The sequence below is a fragment of the Oxyura jamaicensis genome, chromosome 10, assembly GCF_011077185.1.
Source record: "Oxyura jamaicensis isolate SHBP4307 breed ruddy duck chromosome 10, BPBGC_Ojam_1.0, whole genome shotgun sequence".
NCBI classification, from domain to species: Eukaryota; Metazoa; Chordata; class Aves; order Anseriformes; family Anatidae; genus Oxyura; species Oxyura jamaicensis.
In genome coordinates, this window is record NC_048902.1 from 17,859,046 (window position 1) to 17,871,829 (window position 12,784).

The following is a 12,784-nucleotide window of genomic DNA, read 5'->3' on the forward strand; positions in this document are numbered from 1 at the left end:
AAGCTTCAGTGGCTCAGAAGTCATCTGAATAGCCACAAAACAGAACACAGACTGCTCTTTTGCCTTCCAAATTACCACTTTAGAGAAAGTCTGCAAAGCTGCAATTTGGTGAGGGAAGCAATGAACAGGAAAGGGACAGCCTTACCTCACATCTCCTCTTACTTCTCCAGGTAACTAACCTGCTTCCTCCTCGTGATTCACTTCAAGGCTGCCTTACAGCTTGTTTCCAACCCCAACTGAGAACTGTATACATCCTCCCTTTAATTTCTTCCCCCTTCAGCAGAATTTACTTTCACATTTGCAATGCAGGCAGAGTCCAGGAACTATGAAGTTATGTTAATAACAAACAAATGTTTTGCTAACACGAAGTTTGAGAATAAAACAAATAAAAACCCTTACCTACACGTGCTATGACGTTTCTAATTAGTATCTCCCAAAATAGCATTAATCCCATTTCACCGCAAGAAAAGAACAACGCTGCATAATGACAAGGTCAAGGATGCATCAAGAGAATCACAAAAAATAACAGGAACACGTAACGTTTTCTCCATCCCAAAGCTGCCATCCACAGAGCCCGCTGGCTGAGGCTGTGCGGTCTCACGTGCATTTTGCGGTCACGCAGCAAAGAAGCAGGAGACTTTCATAGTCCTGGTACCAGGGAGCAAAGGGATTTCAAGGCAACAGCTCCTGAGCTCAGGGCCAAAAACATGGGATGATGAGCAGCACCTCTGGGACGGCAAAGGCTAACGACAAGGTTCATCTACAAGCTTCTTCCAGCAGCCGCTTCCAGAACCTCTCCCCGTCCCACCACGCACCTTGCTGGCCCACTGCTAGGTAAGGGCTGGCCGCAGCACCCCGCTTCATTCAAAGCCTCCCATCTCACGCACACCTGCTCTCACTATCGACATTTTTGTACCAACACCCAGGGCAGCATTGAATTACTTTGCAGAGAGTCACTTCCACATTCCACCCTCAAACTCCCCTCCAAGAAGTCATCAGTCACTCTCAGCTTTCACACTTCAGTAATTTTGGAATCAACAGGAAATGGAGATCAATTGGGATTTTGCTAACTCAATCGTGACTCATCATCCAACTCCCCTTAGCCTCCAGATTCATCTGTGCAGGGATGTGATAGCGAGGCCAAATTTAAAATAGCGGAGCTGGCTTGCAAACAATTAACACTCCCTGGTCCACCAGGCTCGTCACAGCTACATCTTCAGGCTTCCCGAGAAGCCGTCCTGCTACGACCGTGTCTCTTATGCCCCAGCCAGTTCCCAAAGGCAGTGACGATTTGGTTTGCTTAGCTTAACCACAAAAAAATAATCAATCATGAAGATTTACTGCACGAACCCACTGTACTGCGCCCTCGAGTTAAACACGCCTAAACAGGAGTTAACTCTGCCCACCAGCGCCTGAGCTGCGACAGCCCATCTTCTATTCTTCCCGTTACGAGAATGCTCTCAAATCATTAGATTTCTTTCTGCTTACATAACCGCCAAGCCAAAAAAGCCATTTGCATGAAATTAAAAGTCAATAAAACCCAATTATTTCATTTACAAAAATAGAAAATCGTTTCATATAAACCACTTAAATGCATTCTTCTAAAAATAAACTTAATTACAAATCTAACATGAAATTATAACAGCGTATATTAGGGCAAATGCCTACTGTAATTTAAATAAAACAAAAATAGTAAGCATGTAATTTACACAAAACCGTTTGGACCGGTGAATTCACTGCTCGGTGCTCTCTTGGAGCCACCCCTCGTTGAACGGTACGAGAGCTCTCAAGTTCAACAACTGTTTGTGTAAGCGCCTCATTTCAATTCACTCCAACGGTTCCGTTCAATAAGGAAGGAAGGAATTCATTCCAAATCTCAAAAATAGGTGACCCCTGCGTAGAAACCTGTCAAGCAGTCAGTGGGCAAAATCTATTAGCTCTTAACTTTCAAAGGACAGCGGGAAACTATCCCATTGATTTTATTTTTAAATCATGCCCGTCCACCACACTGAGTTTTAATTAAGTCTCAAAATTCTTCCACATTTTAATTACAATTCCATTTTCCATCCAAATAGGGAAGTAACACGAATGAGAAGTAATCTACCAGAAAACGCACCATCTACCATTCTGTCATTTAAAGGTGTGAAAACTAAGGATCTGAGGAAAGGTATCGAAATTACTTGTTTACATGAACACACGGAAACAACAAATGTTAGTTACTGGCAAAAAATACCTATTTTTTTCTCTGTAAAGGTCGTATTTGCAAATTGAGGTGTTCTAGCGGTTGTCAGTCAAGAAAAATTCCAACTAGAAAATACAAAGTGAGATTAAAACAGTGTATTTAAAGCAAGCTCTTCCAGCCTGCTGCTTCAAGTCGCTAGGAAATCACCCACACCACCTCAACAAAGAAAACACGGTAACACACCAGTAGTGCTCTGAGGCCTTCACACTAAGAAATAATAAAGTTTGAATGACAAGTTGGACCAAAATTGCCAACGTTCCCACCAGGTTCAGAAGTTACAGAGCTGCAGTGCCCGGTGGAAGCATCAGAGTTGCCTTCAGCTCCGTAAAGCTGAAGTAACTCTGCTATGTTGAGCGCTGCTGGAGGGCACCACCACCGTCCCTGCGTTTGGACACGCTCCCACCTTGGTATGAAGCCCCTGCCTTTGCCCGCAGCCTTGTCTGTTCCTGTATGGCGATGGGACATGATGCTGGACCCTCGACCAGAGGCAGAGACTTCCTCCCAGGTACAAAGTGACCCCTTGGAGGGAATGCGGTCCCTCCTGTCCTGTGCTGTGCCCAGCTAGGTGATGGACATGTGCCTCGTGCCCTTGACACAACTTGGCTTGACACTGGGTTGTCTCAACAGCTTCCCGTGAAGACCTGGGGTTTATTGAGATGCACCGAGCACCGCACAGCACAGCAGGGCTCTTAAACACGGCCCTTTGGCCGCCCCTTAGGGCTGGCATCCCTCTGCATTTTAGAAACAGGAAGGGACGCACAAGCACCCGGAGGAGGAACACAATTTCTTCCCATCCCTTGCACACCATCAGCTGTGAGATGTGATGGCTCCCTATTTTAGCATGCGTGACTACCAACGCTGTTGCTCACAAACCCATCCAATCCCTTCTTAAAAGGCAGTTACGGTATTTAACTCAAGGCGTTTCCACCCAACTAGTGGATGGACAGAGGCGACTGCACCAATAACAACAACATCTTGTTATGTTATTTGCTGCTCACAAAGGACGAGAAACCCACACCCCCGCTCCCGATTTATACTTGTCAAATCAGTATTTAAACAAAACCAAATCCGGAAAGAAAAACAAATGCGAACACAACTGTGCAGCATTACGATACAACATCTGATGCCCACATTCCACCCCTCTCGCCCTCCGACAGCGCGATGTATTGCGGACAAATTTAAAAATAAAGTCACTGATATCGACTGCACGAATAGTGCAAAAACCCTCAGACGCTCTTGGCTTAGCCAGCACAATATGTGATCGCTGTCTTCGTACTATCACTTTCTTTTAGGAAAAATAGCGGAAATACGTTTTTGCCAGGCCAACCCACTCCGACTTCAATCTTGCTGACGTTTCTTCGGCACTGCTGAGGAATTCCAACCACACGAAGCCTACATGAGCCCTCGGCAGCAGCACTTGCAGGACTCCTCGCAGAGGTGAGCACTGACGCCGCCCGAGCCTGATCTGCAATGACCTATCTGAAACGAAGCAAGGCCCGAAAGGCCCGGCCCCGACAATTTTACACAAAGTGTATTTTCAGCCTTGATGTTTTTCACTTTGCGGAGTATTTTTAAATATTAAGGAGATGAAAGAATTGAGAGCAGAGATTGCATCTGTTGCCATCACAATTTAACCACAGTCCATGTATTTATACAGTGGAATCTCCAAAATAACACTGCATCTGTTAAGATGACAGTGTTTTTCCATGGGCGCTGTGCTGTGTTAAAGGGGAGTTACTCCAAAGCGATTGCTTTTGAAGTGCTGATTGCAATCCACCCCAAATTCTTTCTGTAATCTTCTTCAAATGTGTTGAATTGTAAAGCTGTTGTTTCTCAGTATGGCCTGGGAACAACAAAACCCTAATACATCTCATCAGTGGGCATTTGGCACCGAAGCCTTATGGCTAATGCAACATGTTTATTTAAACAATGAACTACCAAAAGAGATGCACAAAACACAAACCACGTAAAAACAGATGTCCGTTTCACATGTGTTTCTGCTGAAGGCCAGAATCGCTGCCTGAGCGCACACACGCACTCAGGCACATTTCTCTCTGTGCCTTATTTCTGTAGGATAACAACTGAACCAACTTGAAAGGACTTTTGTTCGTTCGCTGGTAATGCCGGCCACATTTCGGAACCACAACCCACCCGGGCATGTAGAAGCTCAAGTTTGGAAAGGGACTCCCACAGTACTGAATTCAAGTACTGAATACGCAGAACATGCCATTTGCTAAGGCACAATTGCAATGGAAGAACTCGTCTGCATAGGCAGCCTACTCCATCCTGACAAAAATTCATACATTTTATTAGCGCACACACCAAAACAAATCCAAAAACAAGTCCCTCAGTCACTCCCAGATATCAGACCCAGGCAGGCTCAAGCCAAACCTTAAAAAAGTGCTCTCCTTAAAAGCCTTTTTTGCTGCTTTGTACAGTGACAACTGCACAGACGAGCTCCATCATGGGTGTAGCCACTGAAAGCATGAAGGGAATACCAACAACACCTGCTAAAACAATCTCCGTGTCCAAGGCACGTGAACAGGACTGAGACCCTTTGGCTTCTTCTCTCACACGAGCGGTCCGATGTTCTCCGGGTTTGCAGGCTGACTTCCCCCAGTCTCAGTACCTCTCGGGTGCAAGAGAAGGAAGCACAAGCACATTTACAGCAGCTCACGTGCATCTCCTAGCACAGCCGGGTGTTCATTCCCACTTTGCTCCCGGGAGACATGGCATTTGCAAGGGGCCAATAAAACGTACATCCATCTCCAAAACACACACACGAACCCACCACCGCTGCAGCCACAACAAGCCGAACGATGCCGGTAACGACAGCCAACGCAGCCACAAGCTGCTTCCACCTGCTGGGGACACAGAACAACTGGAGAGAAGCAGCTAAAATCCCCTCTCGAGGCAGCCAGGCACCGTCACGATTCCAGCGGGCTCCCCCTCCACCCCAGCAGCTCTGCAGACCCTCCACACACACAGCTCGTGCCATCGTCACCTGCAGCGTGTCTCCTAACACCGGTCTTCAGCTAAAGGACGTAAGCAAGGTGTTGGCAGCACGATGCCAGCCCCAACACCACAGCCCACACCACGTTACCCCACCGAGAGCAGAGCAGCTCCGACAGCGCCGTGCCCGCTGCTGTTAACGCCTCTCCCTGCACATCCTCTTGTGAGAAGGACCCAAGGGGAGGTGACAAGGGCAGCAGGGAAGCAGCACGTACTATTTGTACAAGGACCAACTGGGAAAACGTGGAGAAAATGCTAAGCTGGAACCCGTGTAAATAACGAGGAAAGCACGCTGGTGAAATCTAAGAATAAAGCCCTATCCAGGTCCAAGCCAATTCTCTTAGACGTTGGCTTCCAGCAGCAGCTGCCACCAGGCTTTGCTCCAAAATGCTGTACCTGTTTAAGACTGAAGATATGAACTATCAGTCCCCATAAGACCCTCCACATCCATAAATACCTCCGATGATTTTCTGAGGGCTGCTCTATCACACAGCATTTTACTGCCATAAACAACATCAGGAGCTCGCATCTTGAAAACCATGAGCTGCCTGTCCACCAACTCAGAAAACCAGCACTATTTCCGTGTACCCTTGGAGAAGCTGTTTTCGCATCCAAGAGAGCAGGGATCCTCTTTGCCCACCAATAACCTCCTCTAAATTCAACAGTTCGGGTCTTGCAAAGTTCTCCTGTGCTTAAGCGTTAGGGAGACCTGAAGCTGCGTGCCATGACCCAAAGCCAACCAGGCACAGCATCCCACCAGGCGCCAGGGAAAGCCTCCCAGCACCCTGCCAGAGCACCTCGTACCAACCACAGCAGCTCTACCAAGAAGGAGCAGCTAAAATAACGCGATGGGACCCTATCCTACCTTACCTCGCACAGCCACCAGCAGACCCTTTGAACAGCTCTGCTTACAGAAGCTTCCTCCTGTAAATACTCTCCACATTTCAGGAGGAAAGTGTACACAACTAAACACACCCCAAGAGCCTCGGCACTCCCTGCCACTTCATCTCATCCGTCTTTAAGAACCGCCACTGCAACGCCAGCTGAGGATGATGATGTACTTTATTTGAGACTCACGCTCAGCTGCAGTTACCTGCTCTGTTCCAGCAGGAACAAATGGAGGAGATGCTTCAAAAAGCATATTATCCCAGCTCTAATTTATGCATGCTCCCTCTTACCATCACGTCGTTTATTTTAAACCTGTCAGATATACTTGTAATGTAGCATCATGAATAATTTAAAAAGTAATCTGTATAAACCGAGTTTATAAACTTAGCAGTAGGTGCAGCGCCTTTCATTCAGACAGGCTGCACTCTGAGAGTACAAGGCATCTCCGACTGCTTCGGTGTGTATTCATTTCATGAACGTCACAAAATTCATCCTTACTTCCTCCAATCAAACCCTCTGCTATTTGAAAACTGTTGTGCAAGTCGCCAGCTTAAGCGAGCAGAGCACTAATTCGAGCATCGTTCATATCGAAGGAAAAACTACAAAGCTCCCGGAAACTGAGCAAAAGCGATCCGCCACCCGATCTGCAGCAGCAGGAAAAAAAACCACACACCACACAGTATGTAGAGCTTCCCTCTATCATTAGGGGCTCCGACATTTGCTGCATTTCCCTGCCCCATGCTGACCCCGCTCCCCTCCACAGGGAGGAGGGATGCGCAGCCAAGAGCTCCCCAAAAAGCCCACCTGCTAGGAGAAAGTGTTTTGACCAGAGCTGACGCTCACACTTCCAAGCAAACAGCGCTATCTTTACAGCGTGTAATGGCACCAATAACAGCTCTGCAGATAACGCTCTCCCTGACTGGTCACGGAGCTATTTCAATAACTCGCGCTTTGCTGGCAGCGCATAGGAAATGAACTCCTTGCATCACTGGGCTTGCCCAAAAAACCACTCTCGCCACCTAACTACTTATCAACAAGATCTGCCACAAAAGCACGACGCATACCTACTTTGTATACCACTGCAGCAAAGCACACATAAGCACAGAGCACCAATTTCCTGCTTAAGAATTCTTATTTGTATGATGTGCACTTCTTTTCCCCCCAAGTCCACAGCATAGATTAAGTTCTTAAAGCTCCACCTGGCTAGCGCTTCTCTTAGTGGCAATTTTAATGTGAACCTTTTTTTTCTCCTCCAAATTATTATTAAAATGACCTGGTGTTGCTACAAAAGCACACGCCTGCTGCTCTACCAAAATATTTTCAAGTGGATTTAGAGGAACAATCTTCCTCCTCCACTGGGGGTGAGATCTCGTCTAGCTGGGTAGGTCACGGGACACAGTCACCTTGAAAAACCATCTGTAGAGTCACCGAAACAGAGAAGCCTTCTTCTGCTCACACCACCAAGTTCACACAGAAAGGAGAAAAGTTGCAGGTAACGTGCAAGTCTGGATACTTCAAAACAAATGAAATGATCTTCTATGAAAATTCACAGGTCAGGTGCAAATTAAACTGTTAAATACAGTAATAATGTTCCATGTCAATTTGCTTCTCAGCAAATTTTAAATCATCCTTAAAAAGACAACAGGCACTTCTTCAGCATACCCCCATTTAATAAGTTAATCGGTGCCTTGAAAGAAATCCTGAAGGAGCTGCGCATACGTGGCATTCGCAAAGGTTAAAACAGAAAACTTTTAATGATAAACACAAGTTAAACCTTTACAATCCACCACCACGCTAACCCCCGTTTTGCAGGAATGCATCTCCTTAATTAATGGATAAGCCAAACTGCCACCCAACTCCGTTAGCAAAAGCTGCAAGCCCTGCACAAAGGCAGCAGGGCCCATTTTTCACTTTGAGGGATCGGTACGGCTCTGTTTGCAGAGCACAGAAATATGTGAATGAACATTGCATGTTGCTAATCACTTGCCTGTCCTCAGACAGCTCTGGACACAAAAAAGACAAATATAGTACTACAGAAATCAGTCCAGATTGTACCTGTCATGACTTGGCTAAGAGGGAAAAAAAAAAAAAAGACAGGCTGGCTAACAACCACAAATGTGTCTTCATCAACTACTGCTTGTTGAGTTCTGGTTTTGTACAATACAACAATTTCCAAACTATTATTTTTAAAGTGGTTTTCATAAATCATAAACACTAATCCAACTAACCTACACAAAGGAGCTGTCTATACAATTTACAGTGATAGAAAAATTATACGTCAAATATATCAAAATACCAGAACAGTAGTTCTACCTTTCAAACACATCACTGTGCTCCCGCAGCCTTTCTGAAGGCAGAGCTCTGAGGAGCTCCATCACCTCCTAAGCCCAGAAAGCTTCAAAGCTCAACTTTGCCAGGAAGACCTGAAATGAAGTGACGCTACCTATCTGCAACAACTCTAATTACGAGCGCCTCAAGATAATAATGATAATAAAAAAATGCAGTTGGAGTAAACTTAAGCAACACGCGTGATACCTGACAACGGCAAGGTGCCCACTCCTAGGCACAGGCACACATATATACGTGAGAACAGCTGCTGCTTCAGAACATCACGCATTTCCAAACGTGAAAGCTGTAAATAAATCCTGATCTGAATTTTAGAGATTTTTTTTTCTGATAAAATTCATTTTTTGCTGATAAAATTCATTAACTTCACTACAACCATTCCAGGGAAACAGTCCTATTTAAGTAATTTAATCCAGTACGTTTTGTCAGTTATGAACTTTACGACCATCACAGATGATGATGTGGTAGACAAGTTGTTTTCTGTGCAGGATCACAAAGCCAACACCAGGTTTGCTGTGTACATTATTCCTCTCTGGAGGTTTGGGACCATCACCAAACTTCTCCACGACACACTCAGTGGCAGCTCACAATTCAAACCCATGTGAAAATCTCCACGATTTCCTTAGCAAGTGCCAGATTAGCAGAAAACTCAACATGATTTGAAACAACTTTTCCCAAGGTAACGTATACTGGCACAGATTAATTATTTACCAATTAAGACAGATTCAGAAATCGTTACACGGAAATTCCTCACCACCAGATTCGTGCATGCATTTCCAGATGGAGTTGTCACTGGAGCTGCGCGTCTCACATACACCGGACTTAGTTTGAAGGAAGAACTGACCAGGGAAAACCTAACCAAATTTAACGCAGTAATTTATCAAATATGGGAGATTTCCTTAGGAAAGCCAGGAAATCGCCTGCTGTTGTGCTGAACTAAAACTAACAGAGCCGTCCTGCTCTCCACGTGCCCTTCCTTCCCTCGCTTCTAACATGCGAGGAGCATCGCTCTCCTGGGGCCAGCTCGGCGATGCAACGTGCGATGGGTTCCCTCCTTCCACACCCAGCCCTCCGCTTCCTCACGTTCCCAAGGCCTTTTGCCCGACACGGGCTAAGTCACTGCCGTTTCCTAACCCGCTGGTTTCTGAGTCACACGAGCCTTTGCTCCAGTTCTGGTACCGAAACGCCTGCAAAGCACCGCCTCGAGCAGCACGAGCCAAGCGCCGCCGTCCCGTCCTCAGATCGTCGGAGACACCGACGGCTCTCCTCCCGCCGGTGACACCGGTTCCTTCGGCACTTTGGCGTTTCTATTTGCAACCTCAATTGCAGAAGGGATTAACCAACTCCCATTTACCAGCATTCGCTAACCACTAGGCGTCTGTGAAAACGCTGATGTGAAAGCGAGGTGTGTGCAATGCTGGCACTCGGGAGGTCAGGAGGGCTTTTGCTAAGCAACCTGGGAGAGGGATTGAACATACAACACGAGCTACTGCTTGTTAACATCGGGAGCGTGAAATACAGCCTGGATACGCAAGCAAAAGCTCATGGCTAAGATGAGATCCATCAGGGTACCTATCGGTCTGAAGCACGGTATTACCCCAAACAGCTCACTCTACACGCTTAACCCACGCCCTTCCAGGCACTCCCTTTACACACGTACGCTACGTGGGACAGAAAACCCAAACCCCGTGGTGCTTCAGGTACAAAAGGCAGCAAACTCCGAGGTTCAGCTGCTTCATCCCAGGGGTGGGCTGAAGAGGCGTTCTCCAGCAGCACACCCGATGCCCTGTTACACCGGCACACACTTCACCGCGCTGAAGGGCCTTTTTGTTTTTATTTTTGTGCTGTTCTAACAAAAACCTCAGCAAATTCTTAGTGCTTTTTAACAACCGCTTTGGAACCAGAAGCTTACCACAGAGGCTACCTGCCTTTTCAAGAGTTTTCTGTCATTTAACCATGAGCAGATTTTATAGAATTTAGCATTAAAGAGATGGGCTTCCCCCCTCCTGTTGTAACTCCTTTGTATTCCTATTTAGGAATGCCTTGCTTGTTTGACCGAAAATGGAAGTGCCTTTTAGCTATGACACAGTATATATGAAAAACAAATAAAAATTAAGATTAATCTTCCTTCCACTATTGTGGGGAGAGAGAAGAATATGAAGAGATGCAAAACATCTGCTCTGGAGATCATTTTTCCCCCTAACAGCAAAATTCTTTCAGCAATAACTCGTGAAAACAAAGGCTATTAAACTGTAAACTACAAAGACGATCGATTAGAGGCAGTATTCAGCTAAGACAAGTTTTTCAGCATATCTCCCCGTATTTAAATGCCTAGATTGCAAGAAGGAGGTATTTCATTTGGGAGGTTCTTAATTGGGTCATTTTAGCTAAACGGTAACTGCAAACACTTGAGAGGACTGGAAGCTGATACCCCAACCTACCGTGTCTGCCTCACTTTATTGCAAGAGTTGGGCAAACGTGTTTATTTGAAGGTGTTCTGGGCCAGGTAAGAAACCCCCCCCATAAGCTCACATCGAGCAGTTTACAGGCACTCCAGACCTCCTCCTCCTCTCCTGTTCTCTCCCTGCTACCCGATCCTTTTCAAGCCCTTCCCTGAAGAAGGGCACTAGGGTTTTGTTTTCAAACCCAAGCATTAATCTTCCCTCTTGAAAACAGCCCTGGCCAACAAGTTCAACGCGTGGAAGTAGGACTGCAGCTCTCCAGCCCGAGCTGGCCCTGCCACCACAACGCAAAAGCCTAAACCGGGCCTTAATTTGCAAGGAGTTAATTGGCATTCGCTGCCTAATGAAACACAATATTACTCAACACGCGTTACAGGCTCCATCTATGTGCTTCTTGCTCAAACGCTGGTGTTTTTTTAGCCTCCTTGTCAGTGCATCCAAAGAACTTGCTTCTCTTTTCATCCTGAAACTACTACTTTTAGCAAAGCCTCTGCAGCTCCCACATTCTTTCCCCTTACGCTTAAAATGGAGAAAATTGATCTCTCCCTTCCATCAACGCCTATCTTTTGTGCGAGTGAGGCACACGAGAACAGCTCGAGGAACACGCCGAAAAACACACAGCGGAAGAAATTCAAGCATCCAGACGCAGGGAAAGAACCAACCCTGCCTCTGCAGACGGAGAGAGGCGCTGAAGGAGATGGAGCAGCTCTTAAAATGGTTGGGCTCCAGGGCGCGCTTCCCATCTCCCTGCCTGCAGAGAGATGGTCCAGAAAACCTTGGGAAGGCCAACTCCTTGCATGGGGAGCCCCAAATCCTCTGCGAGCCCTGCACGGCGATGGTCGCAGCCCCAGGGCCCACAGCCACCCCTGTCCCTTCACACCCCACGGGCACGCCACAGCCTCGGCGGCTTTGGAGAGCGTGGAAACGGAGCGGGGGGCTCCGGAGAGCCGGAGCCTCGATGCATGGAGCTGCAAACGTGCTACAGAAAAGCGAGAAGCCAAAGCCAGCCGGGCTGCGACTTCCAGACCGCCGTAAAACAGGACCGAGGGGCCAGAGCCCTCCTCAGCAGCGGCGAGGAGAGGCATGGCCAGGAATTCTTCCAGGAATTCCTCACCCGCCGCGGCAGGTTACTCTCGCTCTTGACAAAGCTCCTTCCATGTGGGGAAGGCAGGCGCAGCCCTTCCCCGCCCGCCTGTGTTTACTACGCAGCTCGCAGCCCCGCCGGGCCCAGCACCGCGCCGCCGGGGCCGGGTTGGGGGACACCGGGGCTCCCCCGGGCCGGGGGCTGCGGCAGGGACCGGAGGGAGAAGCCGAGCCCCGGCTCGTTGGCCGTGCCCGAGGAGCTGGGCCGAAACGGCTGAGGGAAAGGAGCGGGAGCCCCCCGCAGCCGAGCCCCCCCAGCCGGAGCCCCTCACACAACGGCGCGGCCCCTCGCACGCAGCCCCCGGCCCCTCAGCGGCGCCTTCACCCACCCCAGCCCCTCACACGCCCCCCATAGCCCCTCACACGGCCCCCATAGCCCCCCATAGCCCCTCTCACACACACCCCGGTCCCCCCACGGCCCCCCAGCCCCTCACACACCGCAGCACCCCCGCTCCCCCCCCCCCCCAGCCCCATACTCACTTTCCCCATTTGTCGGCCCCAGACCAAGCGCGGCGAAGACGAGCAGAAACCCCCAGAAGACGGCGAGGGACCCTCCTCCAGCGCCAGACTTCATTCCTCTTTTTTTAATTGGACAAAATCCCCCTTTCCGAAAATTCTTTTCAAAAAAATAAAGTCCCAAATTGTTCGCTCCCCCCCCCCCCCCCCCCCCCCCCCCCCCCCCCCCCCCCCC

The 12,784-nt window shown here is 48.2% G+C and overlaps 1 protein-coding gene across 2 annotated transcripts in view; it reads right to left on the reverse strand.

The window, feature by feature from the left end:
- The window catches only part of IGF1R (insulin like growth factor 1 receptor), a 172,398-nt gene extending 159,651 nt beyond the window's left edge, over nucleotides 1-12,747 (reverse strand). For both annotated transcript variants that reach the window (XM_035336180.1, XM_035336178.1), the window contains exon 1: nucleotides 12,574-12,747. In XM_035336180.1, coding sequence (XP_035192071.1) covers nucleotides 12,574-12,667 — 94 coding nt within the window. In that variant the 5' untranslated portion in view covers nucleotides 12,668-12,747. The remainder of the gene's footprint in view (nucleotides 1-12,573) is intronic.
- Between the last annotated feature and the right edge of the window lie 37 nt (nucleotides 12,748-12,784).